We start from the raw sequence: 14,302 nt of genomic DNA, 5'->3' as shown, positions 1-14,302 counted from the left end.
GAAATGTATAGGGATGACAGATCAAAGTCACGTGTTTTTTTAAACAAAATGTAATTTCTATACATTGCTTGGATAATGGTGGGACCCCTAACCCTATTTCTATATTTTATGAAAAAATGACTCCCGCAGTAAGGAATTTAATCCTTGTGTCGCGGGAGGTTTTACAAACATTCAAGTAATATGCACCCAGATTCAGGCAAGTTATTCGCGGAACACACAAACGCTTGTCCTACACGGGGATCGAACCCGCGACACCTCGCGCTCTGTGGGATTGCCGTGATGACCTCAACCACTCGGCTATCCGTGCAGATTATGGATGTTTACCTCAAAATCAAGATCATAGGCTATTTTTATCCGACTTCGAAGAATGAGTGTAATGTTTTTGCATATAACCGTCATCTGGTCAGGCGAGATTACGAACGACAACTATTCATAGAGCAAAATGCAAGAACAATAAAATTTTAACCTGCCCCAGTGGTATAGTATAGGTCTGGACAAAATAAATACTTTACATAATGGGCTAGTCTTGACCATTGGCTATATTTAACCACTGTTCCGTTCATTTTCAGAATCCACTGTTCAATGAGTTGATTTTAGACACATGGGTTTTTAGCATAAGCTCTGCAACCAGGAGTATCTTATACTTGTATTAGAATTATTTATTAGTTGTTGGGGCAAGCAAAATATAGAATTAAAATAAACGCTTAATTTTAAATCATATTTATTTACATTAATTACATAGATATTAGACGAACATCTTACATCGGCGGCCAATACAATGAGACTTCGTTATGGGCTGACTCGGGCACCCATTTTAGATATTCATCAAGGAGGTCTGAAAATAATATCAAATAATTAGTATGTCTTGAGTACTTTCTAATATAATCGGTGTGAATAAGATTTTTTGTAAGACAGATACATAAAAAATAACATTTTGTTGAAATATCTTTCAATTTGCCTGTATATGTCTTTATAATATTATACATTAATAAACCAAACATAACAGGCGCAAACAAAATATTCTTCTCGACTTTCGCATTCTTACATCAATAACTGCATCCTTAAAATAAACCTTAACAATTTAAAATAAGGTCAAAATTCCTACAACCACACTCCAAACATGTTAAATCATGGTAATCACAACCTTAATCCAATATAATAAGGTCTAAATTCCAAAAACACTTGACTCTATACTTACAAGTTTTATTTTCCTCCCAGGCATTTTGTAAAGCGTCCCTCGTACCAGCTCGTCTCCTAATCAAAGCTTCTAGAAGTAACTCCGTTCTGGGCTGAAGTCGCGCCCAGGACTTGACCATGGTCGAAGGTGGCGATAGGAGGGAACTGGTGTATTTCCTCAGCTTGGGGAACACAGAACCTTCTAGAAGAAAACGGGCGAACCATCTGTGGAAGAGTGGTATTAGTTTATTGCTTAAGTATGTAAGGCAAAATTGAGTCGAAAATGTGTTAAAAACCTCTCGGTATTAAATTATTCCATCGCGACTCATGACCAAGCCGCGTCAGCTCATGATTAAGGACTACAGTTGGGTCCGAAACTATTCGGGCTATCTCGATGAGCAAGAGTGAGTAAACCGTTGCATCATGTAATAATGTATCGTCCTACCGATAGTAGTTTACTATAATATACTCTTTCTGTCTTTATCATGAACGCAACGAGACAAAATCAAAAATATTAATGGATTGATAATCGAATAAAAAATATATTCATGAACTTATGTATCGCAAAATATTAAGCATTTGACAAACATTTTAGACACACAAACTTAGGACAAGCATCCGCAAAGACCCTTATCTTATACGGGGATCGAACTCGCAACACGTCAAGTCACGTTTGCGCAGACTTTTACCACTCGGCTATCCGTACATTACCTGTATCTCTCAATCTTCTCAGGAAAGTCTACTTCTACAGTCGGCAGCTCCCAGCCAGCTTTGCCGAAGGTACCCTTAAAGTGACACTTGACGCGACCTGACTTCTGATCGTAAGCCGGTGGCGGTTCGTCTAAAGGATCACCTGAGAGGAAAACAGTATTATTGAACATTGAGTAATATATTTAATACTAAAAATAAGTATTATAAGTAGCAAATATTTTGGCCAGTAAAGTTTATCGCAGTAGTTTTAGATAATTAGTTTTAATGATGAAGACTTATTATATTTTTATTTACTTTTTTTAAAACGTCTCGAAGATTAGGAAATTGAATAATTGTGTCGCGGGGGTTTCATAAACATTCAAGGTATATTGCTCGAAGACACCTCAGTACAAGCATCGTAGATCACACAAATTTGTGCTACGCAGGGATCGAACCCACGACACGTCGGATTTGGCTTCGCGACCTCAACGACTCGGCTACTCATGCATATCTTGCCTTTCCAGACTAAACACAACGAGATACATCCAGACACACCCAGAAAAAAAAACTTGGAAAAGTGACGATATATCCTACATACAGAACAAATAATTTCCCTTCAATTCCCCATTCCTTTACAAATCTTACCTAAATTACACATCTGAGGCACTAACAACGGCAGCCATTCCGGTTCTATGGCCGTCACGTTTCTCATCACCATCTTCCGTCTCTCCTCGGCCCCAGTCTCGTACAACTCCTGGAACACCACCCACTCTGGTATGGTCTTCCGGAGTATGGAGTCCGAGTGAAGGTGTACTGGTTCTTCTAGCTCGCCACAGTGGTAGGCGTATTTGAATTTTCGTTTATCTTCTCCTATTAAACGGTGATTAGATGATGATTATTAAATGAGTCTTTGCGTTGGGTGGAATGGAAGGAAGTGTCAGGCAGTCAGACAGTCTAATGACAAAAACCCTCCCCTAGCCCATAATTTGCCCTTCGTATACTCAGTTAGATAATTATAATTGAAATGTATAAGATAGGTATATTTTCCTTTTTCAGAAAAACTAAAATTGACAAAAAATTACTGCTTTAGGCCTGATTCGCACGGGAGCTTTTTTAACGCGCATTAAAAAAGCGTTCAAATAGAACAAATGCATTTCCAAGTACTTGTTCCAACCAAACCAAATCAGGTCAATTTATGTTTGACTTTGAAAAAAATTGCAGTGGAGTTGGTTTCTATTTAGTTCGTGTTACGTCTACGTTGTCTTACGTTAGTTACGTCGTGTACAGTGAGTTTGTTGTGATAACCACATGGCTATCCATACAGTCACTGTCACGTTAATAACCACAATTGACTCTACTGACCTTGCTTAACCTCCTCTAACGCGATCTTCTTCCCGACCTGGTCTCCCAGTCCACTTAGCACCAGCTGCCTCAGCAGCCGGGCTTGGTCATCAGTGGGCGGCCTCATCTCAGGGTCTACAGCAACATCTACGCCAGCCACGCTGAGATTGATCTCAGATGTCAACTGCTTTCGGAGTTTACGGATTTCTTTGATTGCCTGGAGGGATAAGGGATTCTGAGCTTAATAAAGGTAAACTTAATGTTCTTTTTCGCTTGGCACATTGATATAGTATTTGTTGGCATTATAGAAAAAACGCCACGTAATTGTCACGTTAAATGAAAGAAGACGCCCCGCTAAAATTGGTATAGTTCCAACGTGGACTTTTTATGCCCTGGGGAAAGCAAAACAGTTTAACTCGTACTCATACCGGCTTAAACCAATGAAGTGCTTCACCAGTCTATTGTACTAGGTACAAGGGGAACAAGCTGCAAACTACCGCTACCCTCGGTAGGGTACACCTTGGGTCCGATGGGCGGTCCGTGATGAATGACAACGCATTGCCATGCACTGGCCCGTATGAGGGAGACATTGCACGGTTCAGGTTTAGTCAGTAAAGACTGACACTACCCATTTCCTCCCCAAAGAAGGTGGCTGTGTATGAGAATTCTGTCAATACCCCGAATAATCTACAATCTATTTTGCAGGTACAGCTAGATAATATTCGAAAATCAAATTCACCTTCTCTCTAAGTCCATATTTAGCACAGAAGATGTCTTCTTCGCCCTTCACGTAGGCGAACTCTGCGGCCCCTACTGCTCGCAGCAACACTCCTGGGTCGCCTAACAACTGGACGTGACCAGTTGCCGGCCAACTGTCTGGCTTGCCTGACATCACCTAGCGAGAGGTATGAATGTAAATGTGGATTATGCTATGTTTATACATGTAATTCTAATGTACATGAGTCCGAATATGGCATTGAACCAGTAGCAGTGTTCCGAAAGAGAACGATAGGGAGGATTTGATTTTGAGTTTGTCTCTAACCAGTCTGGTTTGATTGTCTTAGCACTTAATTACCTTAATTATTTTAGCACATGAAAGGCTCGTAGCGTTTAATGTGCTAAAATAATTAATTTAAAACAGAACTTTGTGATTAAATCTTTTCCTGTGTAAACAATCTATTTATCTATATGCGTTTGTTAGTGGACCGGTTTGGCTAATTTTAGACTTGATATATTTGTTGGAATCTAAGAAAAGGTTTAAGAGGAGATAAAATAAGGAAAAGTTGCAAGGAAAAATCTTGACCTGACATTACAATGACAGTTGGTTGTTGCGTTGGTCTATCAATTTTTATATCTGCATGGTTACCATGGATTTTTAGGCGGTATAAAGTTAACCGGGACAGGTAGTCAAGAATAAAATAAATGTTACAATACCTCGGGAACAGACAAAGCCGACACGAGCGCGATGGTGTATGCTAGAAGGTTCTGCTGATGACTCAGCGCAAGCATCTTGCCGTAACGAGGCAGCAGAGGAAAGGCCGACACAGCCTTGCCCAAAGGTGTCACTTTTAATACCTGAAATATATTATACACTTAAGCACAGGCTTTACTTGGTTTGGAATTTGATCTCAGCTAAGGTAAAGAAGAAAAAAGGCAATGTATACAATGTTTAAGTCTGGGTTGAAATTCACGTGCGTATCTGACTTAGGCTAAGTACTTAAACCTAATGTTTAAGTACTTCGTGAGTGAAAATAGTTAACGTAAGTTGAGTACTTTTCCTATTACGAATTAAAAAAAATTTTTTTTGGACCTAATTGCATTCAAAAGCTCTGAGATAGAAGCTAAAATATCTACACAATAAAATATATAGCACAAATATAGAAACTAAGATACATTTTGCCTTTTGATTCTCTAAACCGTGCAAAATCTTCAATTAAATCATCTCATCTTTTATTTTAACACCATGATCCTAAATTCGCACTAACCTCTTCTTCCCCCTTCTTGGTATTCCTCATGGGTGGTTTCTCCAGTATACCGAGGGTTTCCAGCCGCTTCTCAGCCAAGCGCAGCTGCATTCGATCCGGAGCCGTTGGGAATGGGAAGTTTACGACCTAGAACATGAACAAAGTGATGGTTTTAAACATGTGGAATAAAAATATAATCGTAATGAATGGCATATTTAAAAATTGCAATTTTTAAAGAATTCGTGACATCGCTACACGCTGTGTACAAAATGCCTTTCTTAAGGTCCTTAACAATCCAAAAGATCCACATTTTTATAATAGTCTGTTGTAGATCAATGCGAAAATAAATGGTTTTCATTTGAAGCCCTTCATTCAGGCGCCGACTAAGATAAAGTATTAATCAGTTTATGACATTCGTACAAATTAACACAAATTATAGAAAATACACTACGTCTGGTTTAAACATGGTCTTTATTCGGATAGGAAATCATCAAAATTAATTAATCCGCTTTGGGTTAAGCAAAAAACTCATTCATGTTTCATTCCTTCCTTTACCCTAACTATACCGGAACCCCAGTAACCTATTCAAACAATCCCACTATCCCAGCAAGCAACAAGCCTAATGGGCCCCATTCATCTTACTGTCACCTAAACAGGCGTGGTTTCTAAACACTTTAAGGACCAAAAACTTACCTTATCAATACCCATACACTGCATACTTTTAAACACTTTTTAGGTACAAAGACTCACCTTATCAATGCCCATACACTTCATAGTGAGCAGTAAATCATCGACGGGTCGCCTGCAGAGGTCCGGCGGGTGATGGTCGGGGCAGTCGTGTTGGAACACGGCGCTACTGTACAGCCTGTAGGCGTGTCCCGCGCCCACGCGGCCGGCGCGACCTGCGCGTTGTTCCGCACTCGCGCGGGACGTCCATACCACACGCCATGCACTAGCTCCCGTCGCGTGGTCGTATACACTGACATGAAATTACATGAAATCATTTATTCTGCAAATAATATATCCTATAATATATCCCGGGACAACTCACACAAGGTTATCTGATCCCAAGCTAAGCAGAGCTTGTGTTATGGTAACCAGACAACTGATAAACTTACTTATGTATATATTTCTAAATACATACATATTATAGATAAATTACACCCAGACACCAGAACTAATGGTCATGCTCATCACACAACATTTGTCTTGGGCGGGAATCGAACCCACGACCTCCGGTATAGCAGTCAGGGTCACTAACCACTAGACCAACAAGCCCGTCAATAGGATTTCACTTCATCACTTTTAAATGTCTTTTTTGAGAACGATGGAGTCGAAATTTCCTATCTGACTACCCTGTGAAGAAATGTCGATACAAACTCAGGGGTCGCAGTCCAGACAATTGACAAATGTTTTACCTACACGGCCTACACGGTATAATATTTGTCAATTGTCAGGATAATACATTATCCATTGAAATGGAATATCATCCTCCTAGCCTTTTTCCATGTTGGGGTCGGCTTCCAGTTTAACGGAAGCAGCTGAGTATCAGAATTTTATAACGAGCTTATTTAACTTTTTTAACCCATATACCTGGGCACTACGATACCACTTAGTCAAACTGGTTGCCAGACTTTTCTAGCTTCTGACTACCTGTAACGACTGTCGAAAATGTGGAATTAACCAAAAGTTAACGCGCATTCCGAAACACGGATGAACTTGTTACCACATAAATTGTCACCCATCCACGAAGTATCAAGTGTGGCTTGACCTGTGATGGGTCCCCTTGTGCAGTTGTGGTTTAGGCAAAAGGGGAAACGATTAAATGCCTTGAAATCCGAAACTTAACTCAGAAATAGTAAAAAAAGAGGAACTGGAAGAAAAACACACTTTCCATATACAAAAAAAATGTTATTGGCTTACCGCATTTTCTTCTTGCCGGTATCCACAACATATCTGACAGCGGGTATAGTAAGTGATGTTTCTGCGACATCAGTACTGACTACACACAGCCGGGCCCCTACTGGCGCGGGGGCAAACACTCGCGCTTGTTTAGCAGAGTTTAGCATCGAGTACAGAGGCAACACCCATAGAGGTTGACGGCAGGATTTTATGGCAGAAGTTAGGGTGTCTTCTTCGGCGTCTATAGACAGAAAAACAAAAAAATATTTTAAAAGTTATTTTTATTTTTTAATCTTTTCCAATGAACGTAACATAGGTGTACTTTTAAATTAAGAAAATTATCGTACAAACGGAATAACGGCTCATGGATCTTAAAATAACGGGTAAAACAGTCTGACTTAACGACTCAAACACGAGACCGTTTGTCTTCAATTGCATCATTTGCATCATGTGAGTTGTTTTCGTATTACAAGTCAGAACAAACGACTTTGTCAATCGGGACAATTTGAATATAGGATCTTAATTTTAGCTTAACTGTGGACAATAGTATGAAAAATTGACAGACATTAATCCCTTTTTTTTCGGATACCAAATCATCAAACGATGCTTTGGGTTGAGCGAAAAGGATTGTCAAACTTTAAGAGTCTAACCCAAACCCTTCGTTCCTTCTTTAGCCCTTTAAGTACCTGGGCAGCGGTAGCCTTTTCAAACAATCCCCGCTAAATTAAGCCTAAACTCTGCAACAAACCTGAATCACTAAGATGTCCCTCGCTGTCTTCATCATCACCGACCAGGTCAGCCTGGCCGTCGTCTTCAGGCATGTCATAATCATCCAGGTTGATCTTAGGCAAAGCTTTAGACTTCAGCTTAGCTTTCCTGCGAGCTTTGCGGGCGCGTTTCATTTCTTTCTCAACCTGAACATGGAAAAAGGACATTATTTTTTTAAACCACTTCCACTCTAAAGAATTTATTTTTTTGTAACGGTGATTCATAAAAATCCAAGTATCCAATGCATAAAGGCACCCATACTCACAACAAGCATTCATAGATCCAACAATTATCATTAATATCTACATTTGCATGTAATCCAAACTTGTATGGACACACATGTTTAGCAAATAAATAAATTCAATCAATCACAAATGCTTGTTCAACGAGAGAATCCAACCCATGACACATCAAGCACAGTGTATTTGGAGTGGTTACATATAACTCGGCTAATTCAGTGAACAAAGTGTACGCTTTATTTTTATAATAACTATCGTGAGACTGATTCATTATTAAATGATGTAACGGTTTACTCACGCGTATTTATCGGGGAGGCCCGGTTGGGTCCGAAACTAGTCGGGCACCCCCGACCAATAAATACGCGTGAGTAAACCGTTACATCATTTAATAAAGTGTTCGCTATTAATTGTTCCAAAAAGTTATTAGCACAGATAAGAGATGATATAACTGACCTCATCATCGTCAGACTCAATATCCTCAGGCTCTGAATCCAGTTCAGCTTCAGCGGCAGATACCGGCTTCGTCTTATTGATCAGCTTGCTATAGTCCATGTCTTTACGGTAAGGAAACGATGCCTTTAGCTTTCGTACCAGATAGTTTACCTAGAAATATTTAATTTAAATTAAATTACATGAATAATTACCAGCCAAAGCAAAATTGCTTACAGCGCCACCTACCGCGCAAAATCAATAGGCCGTTTTCCAAGCACTTTCAAATATAATAAAGACTCTAGTTGCACGGTTCCAGAGTGTCATTCTTATGGAGACGAACCGGCAAGAAACTCCATCGCCGCGTAATTTTCACAAACGATAATAAAATTTAAACTATGTAATTTTACAATTTAGTTAATACCATTGTGTCTGCTAAAAAATCTCTTTCCAAACATTTTTAAAATCATGGTGGTCTAGTTAGGAGTAACTTAGGCGGACAGCCGATATCAAATCATCAATGATAACTTCTTTTTCTCTAGCCCACTGTGTCCCACTGCTGGGCAAAGGCCTCCTTCCACGACTCTCTATTCTGGGCCGCATGGAACCAGCCTGCGCGGTAAGCGTTAAGGTCGTCTCGCCACCGCTTTCTAAAAAAGAAAGTAAAAAAGAAATTGTTTAATATTACCTCCTGTTGACCAGTCACAAATATAAGTATCCCCCCTTCTGGCAGCCTCGTGTGTATTTTGACAGCCTTCTTGTACGCCTCTTTCAAATAATCGCTGTAAGTATTCTTATTAAAGTGCGTGGTCACTGTGAACTGTCTCGAGTCTATCTGTAAGTAAAATAAAATGGGTAAATTTAAAATATTCACACAGCAAATAATTAAAAAAAAAATATATTTGCTGGATTTTGAATGGCCTGTGTGTTGATCTTAGTGGCCCTGAAGGTTATAACGATCGTGATTTCGATTGTCACCCAGGACTTTTATTTTTTAAACGACACGTTTTACAAATACACAAATCACACGCACAAAGGTACCCAGACTCAAAACAAGCATTCGTGGATCACACAAATGCTTGTCCTAGCGGGGATCGACCTCGCAACACGTCGCGCTCAGTGGGTTTGGTGTCCTCAACCAATCGGCTACCGTGGAGTCAACTGAGTGTGACTGTGCGCGTTCTATGTTTATTTAGTCTAATACTCATATTACAAGCTTTGTTTAACCTTGATGGTGTTGTGTAGGATAGGGATAATAATATAATAATCATGGCAATCGAACTCTAGAATACAAAACCTACTTTCAAATAAACAAAACAGCATTTAAATCAAATAACCGCCTCAGAACTACAAATATTTAAAACATATAACAACACTCTCTGTTTCAAGGGTTAATAATAAGCACAAAAAATCCTTACCTTAATAACAGGAGGTGGTTCTTTAAACAATCTAGTATTCTCCGTAAAGTCTTCAACCCTTAAAGTGGCAGACATGATGATGAGCCTTAAAGGTGACCCTCGTTTTCTCCTTAAAGGGACAATCCTTGATAACAGACCCAACAAGATATCAGTATAGACGCTCCTTTCGTGAGCCTCGTCGATAATGACCACTGAATATTTGCTTAATAAGAAGTCAGATTGAATTTCTTTTAGAAGTACACCTGTAAAAGAGTGTTTATGTAAATTAGTGTTTAATACCAATGAAGTAAAATTGATTTTTGTGAGATGAGAGAGATGTGAAATTTTCGGCAATTTTTGTGACTACTGCACATTAGGAAAATAAAAGTTAATCACCATTTCTGGAAGTTTCAGGGTACAATAGTAATGTTAATTCATAAGATAGAAAAATCCGTTCAATGTAGGTAAAACTGAATACAAGTTATATGCATTATTTTTACGGGAAAAAGGACGCACATAGGTAGGTTTATTCATTAAAAGTCTGACACTCCCTTTTACCCAAAGGGTGAGAAGACATTTGATGATTTCGTACCCGGAAAAAGATATATATTGTACTTGTGTATAACTCAACTTTTCTCACAATGCCCGATAATATGAGAAAGCAATATACAACACAAGAGTCGAAGATTTTATCCATTGCCCTTGGACTTCAATGGCTAACCAAAAGATTCTTTGATATTTTAAAACTGCTTTTATTCCCATTGATCACTATATCTAAATAAAGAACTAACACCATACCATCAGTCATGAACTTGATCTTCGTATCTTTACTAACGTTTCCTTCAAACCGCATCAAATACGAGACCTCTTTGCTAGTCAGACCCAACTCATGCCCAACTCGGGCCGCCATAGCGACAGTGGCGACTCGCCGCGGTTCCGTCACGGCAATCATCTTGTGTTCGGCGTAACCTGCTTCGTACAGGAATTGGGGGATTTGGGTTGTTTTACCGCTGCCTGTAATTGTGAGTTTGTGTTAATATTGTGGTATATTCGCTAGTGTAGGGAGAGATGGAAAAATAGTAGTGTTTGGTCTGTAGTGTGACAGAAACAGCGAAAAAAAATGTTCTAATTTCAATACCTAACTTAAAAAGACCTATTTTTTATGAAAGAAATACGATTATTTTTGTGCGGATTGCTTCAAATGATAGTCGGAAATATTTTATACCTTCAAAAATTTCAAGACAGAATATTTTTAGATCTGATGGTCTATTTGCCACATACACAGTCTCTAATTAATTATTATTTATATTTATTTTATTTATTTAATTACAATGGTGAAAAACCAATTATAGCAATGAATGTCTCAAAGAGATATAAACATGTTTTTTTGTTATAGCGCACCATCTTGGTCTGATTTAGTAATGCATTTTTTATCAGAGAAGTTTCATTGAAACATTATTTCTAAGAGCATTTAAGACATAAAATATTATAAAGATAGTTTGACACAACAATATTAGTAAAGCAAACTTTGTAAATCTTATTACCTGTTTCACCAGCAACAATCAGAAATTCATTCTCGTTAATCAACTCCATGATTCTCTGTTCCTCACCAAGTATTGGCAATTTCAATCTTGCTACCTGAATCTTTGGGTCTCTTTTCACTTGCACGTTAACAGTAGGATGATCCAGCAATGGTTTCTTTTCAACCTTCACTTCAGGACCTTTTTCGTCATTTTTCGAAGCATTTTTTGTCTTTTTATCACTTTTCTTGTTATTTTCGGGAAGTATTTCCTCTGTTTTAGTAGTTTCATCTTTTACTTCTATTATTTCTGTTGTTTCATTCTTTTCAGGACCGTTTACAGTACTTTCTTCTTTTGAATCATGTCCATTTACTATTTCGGGGTCATCATCATCATCATCATCATTATCAGATCCAGAAGAGCTTTCATCTGATGATTCTTCTAGGCCAACAACATTAGGATCATATTTCTTCTTTTTTATCTTCTCTTCTTTATCAAGTTTTAGAAGGCGTAGACGCTTTTTCGCACCTATAAACAATACAATTTCATAAAAATTCAAATTTCATTTGCTTCAATTCATTAAAGTTAGAGCAAAATGGTTACAATTTTGATTGCATGCTAGCAGACCTGCGATCACTTGATTGATTAGATTTTTTTTAGGTAATATCACAGAAATATTTTAACTTTTTCAATGTAGTGGCACCTGCACTAGAAGACGGTAACTTCAAGCACAGGTGTCATTTCTATAATATTACAACATTTACATCTCCATACATTAATTAATACATATTATTTAATTCTTATTTTAACATACCAGCAATACTACTAAACTTCTTTTGCTCCGTATTCACCAAAACCTCCTGCGTTGGGAATTCAGAGTTCAGTTCGTTCACTTTCCTGAGACCTATAGTCTGGTATGTGGATATGCCAGTCAGGCGACTGACCTCTTCTGGTGTTGCTTGGACTTGTGCTAGAGATTCAAGGAGTGATGCCCGCTGAAATAAGTTTTATTTTGATTTATTCTTTATAGTACACAATAATATACCTCAAATAATATATGATGAAAGTATGTAATTTTCAAAGTATAGTTTTTAAGGGTTGCATAATGGAAATGGTAAAAACAGAATACTATTAATGAGGCTCTACTATTTGTCCATCTATACACCATCTAAGGACTCCGGTTAGGTCTGAAACTGTTTGGCAATCCCAATAAGTACAAGTGAGATCTGATAAATAATATGGGTGACTGATGCACCTTTTAATTATCTTTAATGATGTTTTAGGCCTACCGAAAATTAAATATTTTTGACATAATTCTTTCTGTTGATAATATATGATAAATTAAATTTAAAGAGAGTACAATATGATTTGACTTCATTAGCAAGTTCCTCCAGTGGTGTACATGTAAGATGTTCATAGTTTGCACTTTTACATACATCTGTTAATTTTGTTTACATGTTTAATGCTATTGCTTATTTTATGTAAAAAAAAAGAACAATTCCCTGGTTTTTGTTATGTATTAATAGAACTTGCAGAATAAATGATTTCATTATACTGTGAAGTGATGATATAGTAGAAGATATTAATTTAGGTATAAACAAGACTATATTTTGATAGTGACTGTTGTGAGAATGATTCATTATTAAATGTTGAAAACTTGTATGGATATAAGTGTTTAAATAGTTATAATATTACTTTAACTGTCGCATTAGGTGGTACTTACCTGTAAAGATAGTTTTAAGTTGGTGAACTAAATAAATTAAAATAAATAATAAATAAAAATAAAAAAAAGATGTGGATGCAGTGGGATCGCAAGTCAAAGAGTCCGACTGTTCGCGATCCCGCCGCGTCTGCTCATGATTAAGGACTCCGGTTGGGTCTGAAACTAGTCGGGCTACCCCGATAAATACGCGTAAGTAAATCGTTACATCATTTAATAATAAACAAGACTTACATTTTCCTTCTTCTTTTTCTTTTCAACAATCTTTTCAAGCCTTTTCCTTTGGGCTTTAGACAGGAATCTTGTCTTTTCCTTTTTATCTTTGACGACTTTACTCTCCCTTTTCTTGGAGGGCAGAGCAAGGAGGTTACTTGCGTCTGTTGAACCATATTCATTAGATGCAAACTCAACATGGATCTGAAAAAAAAAATCAAAAATTAAAATAATAAAAAAGAACATTCATTTTGAGGGTGATTTTTAGTACTAGTCTTACTAAGACGGGCCTGAGTATACAAGTTGGGTTCATGATACTGTACAATACTTAATTAAACATCTCTAAGACTTAGGTTATACATACAAAATATTGAAGAAAATTAGTTTTCCGTATACATGGATGACTATATAATGCATTAGCATTAATAGAGTAGGAAAAAAATACTAAAATTTCACTTTGCTTGCCCAAAATACTAAGTTTTATAAATTAAAATTAATGAACATAGTACCTCGTTAGTTTGTGAGTTATCGATATTAGTCTTGACGACCTGACGCGCCTTAGCGTTATAGCGTGATTTACCCATGGTTGCCGAGTAACATTAGTATCGCAAAGACTTTCTTTAATAACTTTAAATCCACACATAGGTACACACGGACAACAAATCAACGTGTTTTTGTTATGACATTTTCAACTTTTAAATTTTGACAGAAAATTGTACAGATTACAAAAAAACTGTCTTTTCCATTTTGCGCAGTATTTTATTGGGACTCACAAACAATTAATGCGTCTTAGATTTTCATCTTAAAACAATTATTAGGTGGATAGATAAAGACATTAAAATGATCGTTAAAATTGTAGAAACCCGGTTATATTGTATTGGTTTTGTAAAAAAATGTATAAAATTGTTATCTTGCATCTTGTATAGCGGTTATAAAGTTTTAT

General features: G+C 37.4%; 1 protein-coding gene across 1 annotated transcript; it reads right to left on the bottom strand.

Moving 5' to 3' along the window:
* Positions 1 to 704: 704 nt before the first annotated feature.
* On the bottom strand, positions 705 to 14,063 carry LOC113494093 (probable ATP-dependent RNA helicase kurz). The gene is made up of 19 exons (XM_026872242.1): positions 13,869 to 14,063; positions 13,381 to 13,563; positions 12,241 to 12,421; positions 11,451 to 11,954; positions 10,705 to 10,920; positions 9,928 to 10,169; positions 9,198 to 9,344; positions 8,534 to 8,683; positions 7,822 to 7,987; positions 7,095 to 7,314; positions 5,922 to 6,150; positions 5,193 to 5,318; positions 4,642 to 4,782; positions 3,947 to 4,102; positions 3,229 to 3,424; positions 2,512 to 2,736; positions 1,888 to 2,029; positions 1,199 to 1,401; positions 705 to 835 (listed from the first exon to the last, which is right to left on the bottom strand). Exons 1-19 carry the CDS (start codon positions 13,941 to 13,943, stop codon positions 759 to 761), a joined length of 3,579 nt encoding a protein of 1,192 aa, XP_026728043.1. The 5' UTR covers positions 13,944 to 14,063; the 3' UTR covers positions 705 to 758.
* Positions 14,064 to 14,302: the final 239 nt, after the last annotated feature.

This window comes from Trichoplusia ni, chromosome 1, assembly GCF_003590095.1.
Source record: "Trichoplusia ni isolate ovarian cell line Hi5 chromosome 1, tn1, whole genome shotgun sequence".
NCBI classification, from domain to species: Eukaryota; Metazoa; Arthropoda; class Insecta; order Lepidoptera; family Noctuidae; genus Trichoplusia; species Trichoplusia ni.
The sequence above is the reverse complement of the archived record's forward strand: the minus strand, read 5'-3'. Positions and strand labels throughout refer to the sequence as shown.

What these genes read in the sequence shown, in the direction of transcription:
- LOC113494093 (XM_026872242.1), bottom strand. Translation starts at nt 13,943, where the DNA reads ATGGGTAAATCACGCTATAACGCTAAGGCGCGTCAGGTCGTCAAGACT. An exon ending in AGAAAAAGAAGAAGGAAAAT is followed by an intron (nt 12,422 to 13,380) that starts GTAAGTCTTGTT and finishes AACTTATTTCAG; the next exon opens with CGGGCATCACTCCTTGAATC. An exon ending in GATTGTTGCTGGTGAAACAG is followed by an intron (nt 10,921 to 11,450) that starts GTAATAAGATTT and finishes TCACAATTACAG; the next exon opens with GCAGCGGTAAAACAACCCAA.